Raw genomic sequence first — 15,890 nt, forward strand, 5'->3', positions numbered from 1 at the left:
CTCTCTCTCTCTCTCTCTCTCCCCCCCTCTCTGTGCCTCCCTCAGATATCCATGCATGCTCTCTCAAAATAAATAAACACAAAAATTTTAAAACAAAAATTATCTGTGCCAAAATGATCTTCATTTATGTCTGAAATTATGAGGTTCCTACTGTCCATTTATGCAAAATCATTTTCAGGATCCCAAAATCATTTTCTGAGGAAAATAATGGCTCTGTCCTCCTCTGCCCAGGGAGGGCAGAGAAGCATCCTATTCAAACAAATCCCCCATGAGAGCTTTTAAATTTACATAATTCCATACACATCCCTGTGTATTTATAAAGCTGATGTCTATGCATTTTGGCTGGCAAAAAAAAAGGGGGGGGGTGGAGGGGTGAGAACTGCATTCCCACCAGTTCTCTGACAGTGTCATGTAACTCACCTTCCCATCAATACATTTAACAATCTGATATAAGAAATGATATCCAAGGAAAGTTGTTTGAAAGATAACATAAAATCTAACCTAGGATTGGGTCAGGTCATTATATTAGTCCCTATAATACAGCTTATACTGGGATACATACTGAGTGACACTGTAACAAAAAGCTCATGTTCATTGAGAGTATGTTGGTAAGGATTTTCTTTTAGCGTATCACACACTAGGACAAAACTATGGATAATATTTCTTTCTAGTTTTACTATCAGAAAAGGTTTTCCTTTTCCTGGGTACTTTGACTTTGTTTTCACTTTAAGGACAGTAATTTTTCCCCTTGGAATGTTTTCCTCTTCCACAATGACTGCTAGAAATCTGAGAGCCAAAGTTGTGCCCCACCTGCAGCAAACATTGTTTACTATCTTAACTTCTGGTTCCACTACTTGGCCCTAGTTTTTCCCTTTCCTTGAATTGCCCTCCACCCAGTTAAAATTTACTAAGCACCTACTATGTGCTAAGTTAGGTACTACTCTAATGCCTATATGAACAACATACTATATACAGAGCTATCCCAGCCTTCATGGAATAATTTTTTTATCTTTAATAATTAAAGTGCTTGGTAAGCCCCCATATATCATTTCTGAACTTTAACACAGTCATGCTAAGAACTGTGAAGGGTCCGTGATTTTTACCCTACTTGCAAACTAACAAACTAGCTTGTTACTAATACATGGTGTTGACAGGAGACTACCAGGTCAGAGACAATTCTATCATTGTGGCAGAGCAAGCAGCATGACCATGATGTTATGTCAGTTCTCTCTGCCCCCACCACCACCCCAAGTTCCACAGGGCAACAGGTGGGCCTAGACAGATGCCTACATATTGGGGTGAGATACAAGAGAGGAACAGTGTGGGGAATTTATCACTTTCATTGCAAGCAGTACACAAGTCTGCAATTTGTCTGGGGTAAGAGGTGATCGGGTGAAGGAGCAAGTGTTATCCTATTCTTCAAAGTTGTTTGCTTCAAACACAACCCTAAAAAATGGCCCAGTTTAAGAGTGATCAAGACCTTTCATTCTTGGCACACTCAGCAGGAATGTTCAAGAACACACAAGACCCATGGGAGGCCACCTCTCCCAGTAAGTGAATGTTAAATAAATAACTAGACTTACTAAGCATCCTCAAAACATCATAAAACATCAAAACATCCATGCTAAACTTTAAGCTCCATAAAAAGAGAAACTAAGCACAACCTGATATGAAACACACAACTCAGTAAGTGAATAAAACCAGAACAACCCACTTTTAACAAACCTTCTTCAAGTTAATGTTTATTTTTAAGTCTCAATTTCTTCAACTGCAAAATGAGAAGACGTTAGACTGGCCAATGACACTCTCTCTCTAAAACATGTAGTCTTTAATAATGAAGAGCCATATCAGGCATTCATAAATCTTATAAAAATGCAAAAATGCATACATTCTTTGAAAGGGAAAGACGAGAACTATCCCCTTTGGTCCTTTAAAAACGGAACTTAAAACCACTCCTCATCCTAATTTTGCTGACTATGAAGCCAAATGAAATTTGGGATACAGTTTTAGAGCCTTGATCTTAAGAACACTCATGTGCTTGATGACAAGAAGACTAAAAATCTTTTCTAGTCTATGACCTACGTATTAGTGAACGTGCAAATCACTTAACCGACTCTCAAAATTTCAGTTTAGCTATAAAATGGGATTGATAGTTACTTACAGCTTTTAAGGCTTTTGTGAAACTAATGAAATAATGTTGGCCAAGTACTTTTGTGCAGTACCTGTTACATTAACATCCACACATATTAGCTATTTTTCAACTTCCTTTATATATAATCCCTTATAAAAGAAAAGAACTGGGGGTTTTATAAGCTCCTCTGCCTGCAAACTCCCCATGAAACTCTGAGATTAAAAGCAGTTTCATGGGGTGACTGGGTGGCTCAGTCGGTTAAGCGGCCGACTTCAGCTCGGGTCATGATTTCACGGTCCATGAGTTCGAGCCCCGCGTCGGGATCTGTGCTGACAGCTCGGAGCCTGGAGCCTGTTTCAGATTCTGTGTCTCCCTCTCTCTCTGACCCTCCCCCCGTTCATGCTCTGTCTCTCCTTGTCTCAAAAATAAATAAACGTTAAAAAAAAAAATTTAAAAAAAAAAGCAGTTTCGTGACAACATATATAAACTAGCAGTAATAGTTCAAAGAATAATCTATCATGTTCTGAGTTTGGTACCTTGCTCTCATGGGTAATAAGTACCAACTTCATTATGCCACAGAACCCAGTTATTTGGTGAAATGCCTGTCTAAATGTTACTGTGAATATATTTTTTGATGAAATTAACATTTACACCAGTAGCCTCTGAATAAAACAGATTATCCTCCATAACATGGATGCACCCCAACAAATCGGTTGAAAAACTTAAGAGAAAAAAGATGGAGGTCCCCTGAGTAAGAAGGAATTCTATCTTCAGACTCAAGACACAACATCAATTCTTCCCTGGGTCTTCAGTCTACCAGCCTACCCTGCAGATTTTGGGCTTGCCAGCCTCCACAATCACATAAACCAATTTCTTAAAATAAAACAATCTTAACTTCATTATCTCTGTCTCCCCCTATATTACACACACACACACACACACACACACACACACACACACACACACACCTATTGGTTCTTCTTTGGAAAATTCTAACACACGTGCAAACTCTAAGAAGTTTGTTAATAGCTTTGTTACTAACAAAAAACTAGCAATTAAGATTAATACTACTAATAGGTTAAGAAATCTTAAAAAGGAGAGAACAAGTACAAACTGACCATGGAAGAAATAAACAACAGGGTAAAATTCAACACTGACAAAGGCAAGATAATAAGAGCGTTCCAAATTCTTTTTTTTTTTTTTTTAAATACAAGTTATTGTCAAGTTAGCTAACATACAGTGTATGCAGTGTGCTCTTGGCTTCAGGAGTAGATTCCCATGATTCTTCAATTACATATAATACCCAATGCTCATCCCAACAAGTGCCCTCCCTCAATGTCCATCACCCATTTCCCCTACCCCGCACCCTCCCCTGTGAACTCTCAGTTTGTTCTCTGTATTCAAGAGTCTCTTACGGTTTGCCTCCCTCTGAAACTATTTTTCCCCCTTCCTTTCCCCCCATGGTCTTTTGTTAAGTTTCTCAAATTCCATATATGAGTGAAAACATGGTATCTGCCCTTCTCTGACTGACGTACTTCACTTAGCATAATACCCTCCAGTTCCATCGGTGTTGTTACAAATGGCAAGATTTCATGCTTTCTCATTACCAAGAAATATTCCACTATATATGTATACCATATCTTTATCCATTCATCAGTTGATGGACATTTGGGTTCTTTCCATAATTTGGCTATCATTGATAGAGCTGCTATGAACATTGGGGTACATATGCCCCTATGAATCATCTCCTATATCCTTTGGATAAATTCCTAGGTCGTAAAGTAATTCTATTTTTAATTTGTTGAGGAACCTCAACACTGGTTCCCAGAGTGGCTGCACCAGTTTGCATTCCTACCAATAGTGGAAGGGGGTTCCCCTTTCTCCAAATCCTCACCAACTTCTGTTGCTTCCTGAGTTGTTAATTTTTGCCATTCTGAGACGTGTGAGGTAGTATCTCAGTGTGGTTTTGATTTGTATTTCCCTGATGATGAGCATCTTTTCATGTATCTGTTGGCCATCTGGATGTCTTCTTTGGAAAAGTGTCTGTTCATGTCTTCTGCTCATTTCTTCACCAGATTACTTGTTTTTCTGGGGTTGAGTTTGGTAAGTCCTTCATAGATTTTGGATACTAAGGGTTCCAAAATTCTTAAGAAGGAATTACTGGGTATCAGAAATTTTCTACCTGACCTAATTAAAAAAGTCATTGGCTCCCTAGGGCCAAATTTTATCTCCTATTCTTCCCTAAATCCCATTAAAATGAGAATAAAGGAATAAAAGGTAAAAGCCCATAATAACAAAGAATAAAAGGAAGCCCAAAAGCTGATGAAAGATTTTAACACACTTCTGAAAGATGAAAAGAAACCTGAATAGATTAATGAAACAGAGCATGAAAAAGTTACAACCTAGAGCCAAAGGGAGCTGTAACTTAAGAGGGAACAACCCCACCCAACAAAGGGTATTGGCAGTGACCTGGGCTAGAAAATAAAAGAATTACCTTAAGGACTAACATACTAAGAGGTCAACCTCATCCCTTCCCCTGACTTCAATACTACCCAATAAGGCTTAAAGCCAAGCAATGAACTGCAAGCAAGAAAATCTTTTCTTAACCCTGAAGTGAAACCGAATGAACACCTAATGATAAAGTGCTTCTCATCCTGGTATTCAGAAGTTCCCCAAAATAACCGCAGGCTATCTAACGAATACTCACTTATCCCACAGCAAACCTGACATACATTTCCTATTCTCCCATTTTAAACATCAACAAACCAAAAATAATTAGACATTTGGAAAAAGCTTACAACACAGTAAGACCAAAATATACAAATAAAAAATTAATTCAGACTATAAAGAGACTCTCACTATAACCCTATAACAAACAGAATACTATTTAAAACTGGTATGAATAGGGGCACCCGGCTGGCTCAGTAGATAGAGCAGGCAACTCTTGTCTTGAGGGTGGAGTTCAAGCCCCACACTGGGTATAAAGCTTAATTTAAATAAATAAATAAATAAATAAATAAATAAATAAATTTAAAAATTAAAAATGGTATGAATGAACATAAGAGTTCTTAGAAACAGTAATACAATTGTCAAAATTAAATATTCAAAGAAATGGAAAATATGACAGTGACTCTCTAAAAAGACATAAAGCAAAAGATGGTAAATATTCAAGAAAGAGATGAAAAATGTGTCCTCTAGAAAGGGCAAAATCTGTCTACTAGGAGTTGCAGAGAAAACAGAAGAAAATTTCACAGAGCTGAAGGGATCACTCTCCAAACTGAAAACCCACCAAGGGCCCAGCAAAAATTAAAGATGAAACACCAAAAGATACAGAAAAGATTCTAAAGCAGGAGTGCAAGAATGGCCACCTAACAAAGCAAAAGTCTCATACAAGAATCAGGCAACCTAACCACAATACTAGATGCTAGAAGGCTAATAATGCCTTAAAATTTTAAGAAAGGTGGTATTCAAATAAAAGCAAATTATTACTCAAATATGGTATGACCAGAAACTGACTAAGGATGTCATTAAGAGGGAACAGATGAAATACAGAAAAGTAATAGCTCTAATAGCTCTACTCAAGGAGCGCAGTGAAGCTCAGGGATGACAGATGTTCAACAGGTCAAGAGAATGACAAGCCTAGACAGGAAAAGATAAGGACAGAGGGCTCTGGGATTTCCAGAAAAAAGGTAGATTGAATAGAACCAAATATCCCAGATCTTGAGAAAAGAAGCCCGTTATGAGAACACACATATGCAAGTTAAATTTTAAAAGATTCAGTAACCCAAAGAATAAAAACTGTTCTAGTCTTGATCCAAGGTTTGTATTTTAAGTGAAATATGCAATGGGCTTCAGAAATAATAATGAAATGAATTTTAAGTAATAGATAAAAGGAATAAACTGAAAGACATTACTTAGGGATATAATGATGAAGACATGATTAATTTTCAGATTTTAAATTAAGACAGAAAATTAAATGTTCAACGCGAAGTAAAATTAAAATATACTTGGCTTTATATTATATCAAGTTGAAGAGAGGAAAAGTCAAATGTAAAAAAAAAAAAAAAAAGTGTAAATTTCATATTCCCAGGGAACTATTACTCTATCTGATGAACCCTAAGTTCTTCCTTTTAGCCAATCAAACTGTACCTCTCTCTAACTGCTCCCTAATGGATCTAAGCTCTTTCCCATTATTCATAATATAGTCCAATTTCTTGGGGCACCTGGGTGGCTCAGTCGTTAAGCATCCAACTCTTGATTTCAGCTCAGGTCATGACCTCACAGTTCATGGGATCGAGCCCTGTGCCAGGCTCTGCCCTGGCAGTGCACAGCCTGCTTGGGATTCTCTCTCTTCTCTCTCTCTGTTTCCACCCCCAAATAAATAAACATTAAAAAAAAAAAAAAAAGTCAAATCTCTTGCCAATGTGACAAACTTTCAAGGATCTATGGCTATTATATCCTACTCTTTCCATCTTCCAGCATTTTCTCTCCTCCACTAAGGTTACATCTCTAATTCTACAAATTTTTGCCTCTCTTTTCTGTTAGCTCTCTTCTAAACATACTCATTTTCACCAAAATCACTCAAATTATAACTCAAAATGATATTTAATATTAACCATCACTTATGGAAATGTTTTATTCTTAAAGGCTATGCATGTTCTTACAAGGATGATCAGTTACTCTAACAATTAACAGTATACAATCTGTCTTAGTATTTCATCACATTTGTATTACTACTTTGCTTACATGTATTGTATTTTCTTGTTCAAATGCCAATTCTCAAAAATAAGATAAACTGCACAAGAGGTTCACTGATTGTGACTTCTTGTGATGGCACAAGAGGTTAAAAAAAAAAAAAAAAAAAAAAAGCTACCACTCAGAATAATAAAAACAGTGAAAAAAGACCCCAGTGCAAATATGGAATGAATTTATATGTGTAGCTGGATCCACATTTCTAATTAATCTGAACAGTTTGCCACCCCCACAAATCAAGTATGAATAAGAAGAATAATAATTAAAATCTGAAAACAGGATTTTATTGGATCAAAGGTCCACTGTGTTTAGTTAAATGTAATGTCTGATTGAAAATGCTGTCCAAGAGAAGCATGAAGCCATAAAAACTTGTGAAAAGGGGCAGCTGGCTGACTCAGTCAGAGGGAGCATGCAATTCTTGATCTTGGGCTGTTGGGTTTGAATTCACGCTCTACACTGAGTGCTGAGATTACTTAAATAAATACTTTTTAAACATTTTTAAAAAGGGATGCCTGGGTGGCTCAGTCAGTTAAGCATCCGGTTTCAGCTCAGGTCATGATCTCACCGTTTCTTGAGTTCCAGCCCTGCACTGGGCTCTGTGCAGGCAGTGTGGAGCCTGCTTAGGATTCTCGGTCTCCCTCTCTCTCTGCCCCTCCCTGACTCGTGCTGTCTCTGTCACTCTCAAAATAAATCAAAATAAACTGAAAAAACAAAAAAAATTGTAAACACCTTTTAATAAATCTCAGTAATGCACTAAGACACCATTTTTTTCAGGACAAGTGTCAGGACAACACAATTTTTCTGATTTTACATAGATAAATTCTGCCTCTAATGGTGAAGATGCCCCAAAACTATGAGCTATGACCAAAGTTAAAACTTGTGTGCCAAAAAAGGGACCAAATCACACATTGCTAAGAGGCTTATAAAACCAGTCTTAACATGTATTACAATACTTTGCTGTGAGGAAAGCAGCACAAACTAAAATTCTTACTAAACAAAACTGCTTGAATGTCATTCATGACAGGAAAGTGACTATCACATATGCATGCTACTAGAAATTTTCCTTTACATTTGAAAAAAGTACTTAAATGCACAATATGAATCAATTTTTAGCAAATATGCAAGATACCAGTAAGATTTTAATGACTTTCTAAAATGTTTAATCTCCAAAAACCATGTACAGGAGGGGCTTCCTCTTATTTTAGTCAATGATCATTTTGTAAGCCATGACATAGCCTGCAAAGAACACCTTGGTTTCACTGAAGAGCACAAGAGCTATGAGTAAGTACTATTTGAATAAAAGGTATTCTGCGTACCCACATATCTACAATATATCTGTCTTCCTGGTCTTAAATAAATCAAATTACAGCCACTAAACATTTCTTTTCAATATACCATATAAAGAAATGGTTAAATACAAGACTTCCTTCACATTTATGAATCAGAGCCATCCATGTAAAAGGGGAACATGTTTGTAAAAGGAGAGAAAAAATATTTCTCCTTGACACTATGTATTGCCAGTTTTTCAAAAACCATTTCAATGATTTTACATACATGGTATATATAAACAAGTGGTATATGTAAACAATATATTCAAGTGGTATATACAATATATTTGGTATCAACAACCTATTACTTGGGCAAATATTTTAATTTTAAGGATAACAAGATTTTTAAAGAATTCCGATAACTGTTGTGATTATCAAGATCAGACATTTCTCCAATACTTAATGATTTTCCTCACTGGAGTTAAAAAAAAAAAATTTACTGGGCAATCTAAAAACCATATGCAAATACTGCAATTATGTACATAAATACTTTGGTGTCCAAAGCATTCTAAAACAGACCAGAAATCTATTGGTGATCTCCCAACATGAAATGATCAGAATCCTAATTTTTTTGCCTCAAACAGAGCCCTAAAAGTAATCTTCAACATTTCTTTCCTATTTTTGTAATTTTTAAAGCTATTCTATGACTTCCGGATACAGATTAAATATATGCAAGCCATTCAACTATGTCAACAAAAAACTGGTCTTTAACAACTACAGCAAATCAACTTGGTTAAGCATAGTAGAGAACAAGACATAGCAGTTATTGGTTTGCTAGTTTTAGCACTGTCAAAACCAAAGTTACAAAATTACCACAATCTATAACTGTCATTGATGTGAGGAATAGTGACAGGGTCATTTCCCTGCTAAAGATCCAGTAAGACAATTAATAAAAGCATACAGACCCATGTACAAAACATCTGGAAAAAAACTATATCCTTTTTATTTTATAACAAAAAGCTGAAGTGGTATGTGAATAGCTGAAACTTATAAAAATTATCCATATAAGGTTTTCACTAAATGGTTTATAATATAATTTCTTCTTCCCAACTGTCTCTGAAATCTAAAATTATGTCAAAACAAACTTTTCAAAAACTTAAATGATGTCCATTTTGCTATCATTAGAAATATATATATAGGCCTTTTACTCAACCAAATATCCCAAAGGGCAAATGGAACTCTGAAGCAATCAAGATAAATGCCCTACCTGACCGCATAAAGAAATCTAAACGATCCTAGACAGAAGAGCTTTATTACTTAAAATTTCCTCCACAAATTCCCTTACTATCTTAAGAACATATATACTACATACACATTAATAAAAACAGTTCCACTTCAGAGCCAAGGTAAATAATTATAACACACAAATTTAAAATAAATTTAGAAAATAATTCTACTTAAGTTCTTAAATAAAAAAGTTAAAGTTTATAAGATAACAGAATCACAAACAAGTATTAATTATACCTCAAAAAACTGTTAAGTACTTCAGTAGAGATGTTCTCAGTCTTCTATTAAGAAAAGAAATGTTCACCAAACTGAAGAGACTTTTCACAATAGAAAGTTTTCAGATCAATAAAAATCAATTCTTTAAAAAAGGGGGACAGCAAGTAGGAATACTGGTATTATAAAAGGGCTGAAATTTTATAAATAAAGAAGTCTAACAAGATGATACATTTGCTAATTTCAGAACCAATTAACATCCTAAAGAGTAACCATATTTCCAGTAATAAGCACATAAGTATTCAATAAATGTTTTTCCTGAATTTAGACTGAGATGTGCGACTCTGTATACAACCAAGAACTGTCAAAAGCACTTGACAATAAAGATAATTAGGTACACTGTACTGACACAGGAACCAAAGTAAAAAACTTGAACAGTGCATACATAAAACAGAATTTTAAAAGGTTTAAAACATTTAAAATACAACAAAAACAATGTAAACCTACGCAATAACACAACACCAGGTATGTAATTCAGAGATATACCATTAGCAAACAACTCAAAAGACCTCAGTATTAAAGAGCTGTTAAAATGAAGATTCCTAGTAGGCAAAATGTTGAGGTCTTCAAGCAGAGTAATCTGAAAAATTTATGGATGAATAGCAGGCCAGCCTAATATAAATTTAAATATTGTTATATTAAAATATTAGGCAGAAAATATTAAAACGAAACAAAAATTATTCTGAAAAATCGTAGTGCAGAAGTCTAGACTCATTGAAAGGCAGATCAACACCACATAAACCTGTGAACTACTCTATGGAACAGTGATGGGAAGCCTAAATTCTCCAGTGAAGCTGATTTTCCTTTAGTTAATTTTAGCTTACAGAATAGCTAGCTAATTGCCCCAAAGTTTGCTGTAATATTTGCTTTGCTTTATAAAAGAAAACCTACATATTTTCCCACATATTAATGTATCTCAGATAATTTCATATTAAGAATTTGTTTAGCTTTACAGAAAGTTGCTATCCTTAATCTTCCAGTTACTTCAACTACAGAACCTAGATCAGTGCTATCCAATAGAAATATAATGCAAGCCACATATGTAATTTTAAATTTTCAAGTAGCCACTTTTAAAAAAAGGTAAAAAGAGATGAAATTAATTTTAACCATATATTTTATTTTACTCAAAGTATACAAAATATCATAAATGTAATCAACATTAAAAAACTCCAATGGGGCACCTGGGTAGCTCAGTTGGTTAAGCATCCAACTCTTGATTTCGGCTCAGATTATCATCTCACAGTTTGTGAGACTGAGCCTTGCATAGGGCTCTGTGTTGTCAGCACAGAGATTCCCGCTCTCCCTCTCCCTCTGCCCCTCCCCCGCTCTCTCTCTCTTCAAAAATAAACATTAAAAAAACAGAACAAAACAAAAAAACCCTCTGACAAAATATATTTGATATTCTTTTTTCATATTAAGTCTTTAAAATGTAATGTGCAGGAGGTACTTTGGTGGCTGAAGTCAGTTAAGCATCTGACTCTTGATCTCAGCTCAGATCTTAACTTCAGGGTCCTGAGTTCAAGTCCCACAGTGGGCTCTGCACTGGGCATGGAGCCTACTTAAACAAACAAATCTAATGTGCACTTCACAGCACATCTCAGTTAGGGCTGCACTCCTCTAAAGTGATTTAACAGTTTTATGTGGCTAGTAGTTACTATGCTGGACAGCACAGGTCTAGAGTTCTTTCTCTGGTTTTGAGATACATGTACAAAATACCAAAATATCTGAAATGAAAGTATACAATATATTAAATATGAAGGTCTGGGAGGGGTACTGAGAAAGGTCAATTCAGCACTTCCCCTTGACTCCAGCAGGCCTATAGTGACATAATGTTCCAATTTGCTAAGCAATCCCTATATACTAGAGAGAGTCCCAACTTATACTTTTTGTCATAATGTAACAAACAGCACCGCTGTAATTCTCAAAAAGTGTCCCCCTTTGGATAATAAATTATATGGTCACCCTATCCATATCCATAATATCCTCAAAGATAATTCCACACTCCTTGGAAGAAAATTTAAAGTCTAATTCTGATGTCTAGAACAGCAGCTCTAAATTGAAAGTAAAGAATCCTAAATTCACTACCCTCACCAAAAAAACAAAAAAACAAAAAACAAAAAAACAAAAAAAAGAAAAAGAAAAAAAAGAAAAAGAATAAAAAAGATGCTGCTGAAAATTCTTTTTATTTTAAATTGCAGACTAAAAAAAAAAAAAAAAAAGTAAGAATTACCTGTTGAACAAGGCATCTGGAAATTGGGATCATTGCTATCCAAAACAGGCAAACAGAACTGGTTACTTGCAGATCCTAGCATAGGATCCTTATCGCTGAGCATGTTCTTCAGCGAGTCCTCTAAGACATTTTGACTTGTACTAAAATCCTCACAGACTTCATTCTCCAGGTTGGATCCTAGAAATAGGGCATCATCTAAGTGTTCAGTAGGAATTAAATGATTAAATGTATCAACTATATCCATGAAGACTTCTGTGTGTCTTTCAGCCCTATAGAAAGACAAAAAAAATACCATAAGAAATAAAGCTATCAATTGATAATCACCTAAAACCAAATTATTTTAATAGTTTTGAGTCTAAGAACACACTTAGGTATTTCTGAATTGTTTTTAAAAAAAAACCCTCACTGTTGTTAGAATAAACATTTGGACATGTAGAACGAATCTTTACTAAATAATGTTTCTTCATTATACATGTAGAATATCATTTTACCAGAAATCCTATTAAATGTTTACTCAGTTTATTATTTTGAGGGAAAAACTATGTATATAATTCATTAATTTGATACAATTGAAAGAATGACATGGCTTAAACCATAAAAACCGTGTGTTTTTAACCATAATCTGTTCATAAATTAAGAATAAAACACTGCTTTCACAATAAGACCACATAAAAGAGCCAAAATCAAATCATATTTGTCCCATACCTATTAAGACGGTAAAATAGCCTTGTGTCATTTACAAAGCATTTAAATCATTTAAAGAAAGGTAATACAGAGAGAAAAAGGTCGTTTGTAGGGGTCGAGGGGGAAATGAAAAGACACTATTAATTAAACCCAACAAATCAAAACTCAAAAAAATACACACATACACAGGCAGAGACATGCACATACACACATTTTAGTGGGGGGACTCCTTTTAGGATAAAATGGGATAAATGACAAGAAAACAATATATCAGAGATTTAAATTTATTTTAGTGAGTTATGTGAGGTACATACAGATGTCAAGCTAGTCTCCTACTATATATACTACACACTGCTCAGAAAGATCATCTCATGCCCTGAAGAGCCTCAATTAATCAAAAGTTGAATTATGAAAATAAGACTGGTTTCAGAAAAAACGGAACCAATGTATTTTGGAAGGTGGGAGAGGAAGGGCATCAGCAAAAACATCTAATAATACTCAGTTAGCTAGAAATTCAACTAACCCAGAACATCTTGGGTTCCAAAATTCCAAGATTTTTTAGATCGGCTCCAAATCTACCAAAATTTCCTCAAACTGTCCTTGATTCTTTCCCCTATAAAAATGAAGGAAGAGGAAGTTCAAAGATATTTGACAATTTACTGGGTATATATCATATGCTGCCAACCATTTCACCCATATTTAGCCCATTTATGCCCAATCATAATAATAGACTCTACATAGAAAATACGTTTAAATAACTGGGGCGCCTGGGTGACTCAATCAGTTGAGCCTCTGACTTCGGCTCAAGTCATGATCTCACAGTTTTCGAGTCCCGCACTGGGCTCACTTTTATCAGCATGAAGCCCGCTTTGGAACCTCTCGGTCTGCCCCTCCCCCCACTCGTTCTCATTCTCTCTCTCTCTAAAATAAATGAACACTTAACAAATAATTTTTTACAAGACAATTCATTTAAATAATGTAAATATTGGGGCACCTGGGTGGCTCAGTCGGTTGAGCATCTGACTTCAGCTCAGATCATGATCTCATAGCTCCTGAGTTCGAGCCCCACATCGGGCTCTGTGCTGCCAGCTCAGAGCCTGGAGCCTGCTTTGGATTCTGTGTCTGCCTCTCTCTCTCTGCCCTCCCCCACTCACTCTCTCTCTCTCTCTCTCTCTCTCTCTCTCTAAAATAAACATTAAAAATAATAATAATAATAAAATAATATTATAATAAAAATAATAAAAGTAAACAAATAAATAATGTAAATATCTCCCCACCCCAAACCATAAAACAGCCAAGATTCAAACCTAGGTTCCTAGGCTCCACAGCCTATAGCCATACCTCTTCCTCTTTCACACTAAGCTCCCAAACTAGAAATTGACTAGATTTGACTCATTAAAGGCTCTTCTTTAAAAATAATTTTCTAACAAACCGGTAGTTACCTGGGTCCTTGGATAACAGAAGGATACACTGCAAAGGGACAGGAAGATACTTTGGGGAATGATAAAAATTTCCTAAATCATGAATGTATACATCCACTGGAATTCATCAATCTGTTCATTTTAAGTAGAAAGTTTATTGTAACTCAATTTAAAATCCTAAAAAAAAATGAAAGAAAATTTCCTCATTCTCACAAAAGTTAATCCCCTTCTAAATGAAGGATTTCAGTATCTCTTATCAAATTTTGGAATTTTACGTATATTAAAATATTAACAGGGGCGCCTGGGTGGCTCAGTCAGTTAAGCATCCAGCTTTGGCTCAGATTATGATCTCAGATTATGATCTCGTGGCTCGTGAGTTCCAGCTCCACATGGGGCTCTGTGCTAACAGCTCAGAGCCTGGAGCCTGCTTTGGGGTCTGTGTCTCCCTTTCTCTCTACCCCTCCCCCACTCACACTCTCTCTTTCTCTCTCTCTCTCAAAAATAAAACATTTTTTAAAATTAATTAATTAATATTCATAAAACACTAAAATGTTAATGATTTGATTGACATGCTGGCTATTTTATATGCATTCTCTAACTGTAACATTAAAAGAAAATTACAGCTCATAATGCTGATGAAAACTCAGGAAAACTTTTAATTCTCTAATACTACCTGATCTCAGTACCTAAAAAAGGCTCAATTATATCACCAATACTTCCACTAATATGTTTTTAGGTTCCAAAAAATTTTAGTATAATAAATTTCTGGTATTTAATTTACAAAAATGTTATTAAATGCTTACAAATTACGTAGCTAAAACTACTGACAAATTAGTTTATCTACATATGATGGAATCCAAAGCCACAGGTCAAGACTACCTACATCCTTTTCAAAGTTGCATCCCACTTAGTAATCTTTTTTTCTCAGATGAATCAAAAGTAAAAAAAGGTTAATTCCAGCTCTAAAAGCAAATAGTAAACTTTCCTTCTAAAAAAAGTATGCTGAATCTACTGAAAAATGCACTCATTCCCATAGCAACACGAGTCTGATAAATTCTACAAACTTCACCTGAAGTCCATCTTTCTGTTACTACTGGTTGTGTGATTTCAAGTGATGGAGACATTAAGAACATTCAAAATTATGATCATATAGCTCAAAATCACAAAGCTATATGGAAGACCAACCCATTCTAAATATTCATTCACATTATTTAATAACATTCACAATATTTAGTAAATAGTGATCTAAATAAGCAGTATGTTTTTTTCAATAGCACTATTAGTGAACCATCCCAAAACTCCTTTACAAAAAGTACTTTAAGAGCTTGTGACATATTTTTTTATCTCGAAGGTAGACAATAGTCTTTAAAGACAAATTTTAAAAAATATAAAAAGCAAAACATTGTGTAAATAAGATGGGTGAACCAAACTTTCCACTACAGCTTTTTGGCCAAACTGGTATGACTTGTAAAGTGTGTTTTATCTGAATTTAAATAAGCACATCAGGGAAAAGGCTTCCATAGTCAAATATTGAAAAGGACTAGCATAACAAAATTACATTTATTTAATAATACTTTTAACTCATTCAACACATGTTTACTAAGCAGTTACCATTGAAACATCTTAATGCCAACAAGACCAGGATTCTTCCAACACAGAATAGGCTATAAAATTAGGGACCCAAAGAAGACAATTTCTACAGGAGACATCACAAGACCAGTTTTCTTGTAAATCTATTATAAATTAGTAAGACTGACTTTTCATAAGCAGTACTAAGTGGTTCTTGGGGCAATTCCAAGGAAAAATTCCAAAAATGATAGTATACAGCCATCTCACAAGACTAC

At 35.0% G+C, this 15,890-nt stretch overlaps 1 protein-coding gene across 6 annotated transcripts in view; it reads right to left on the minus strand.

Annotated features, from left to right (window-relative positions):
* Nucleotides 1–15,890, minus strand: part of PHF3 (PHD finger protein 3) — an 81,481-nt gene that overhangs the window by 57,901 nt on the left and 7,690 nt on the right. For 2 of the 6 annotated variants that reach the window (XM_019417642.2, XM_019417643.2), the window contains exon 2: nucleotides 11,942–12,210. The exons of 1 other annotated variant lie outside the window; for it this stretch is intronic. In XM_019417642.2, coding sequence (XP_019273187.1) covers nucleotides 11,942–12,185 — 244 coding nt within the window. In that variant the 5' untranslated portion in view covers nucleotides 12,186–12,210. Of the gene's footprint in view, nucleotides 1–9,675; nucleotides 9,696–11,941; nucleotides 12,211–13,148; nucleotides 13,227–15,890 lie in introns of those variants that run through there. 3 more of the 6 variants (XM_053904768.1, XM_019417644.2, XM_053904767.1) reach the window with 3 other exon arrangements.

The sequence above is a fragment of the Panthera pardus genome, unplaced genomic scaffold (genome assembly GCF_024362965.1).
Source record: "Panthera pardus isolate Hobbes unplaced genomic scaffold, ASM2436296v1 HiC_scaffold_17, whole genome shotgun sequence".
Classification (NCBI taxonomy): domain Eukaryota; kingdom Metazoa; phylum Chordata; class Mammalia; order Carnivora; family Felidae; genus Panthera; species Panthera pardus.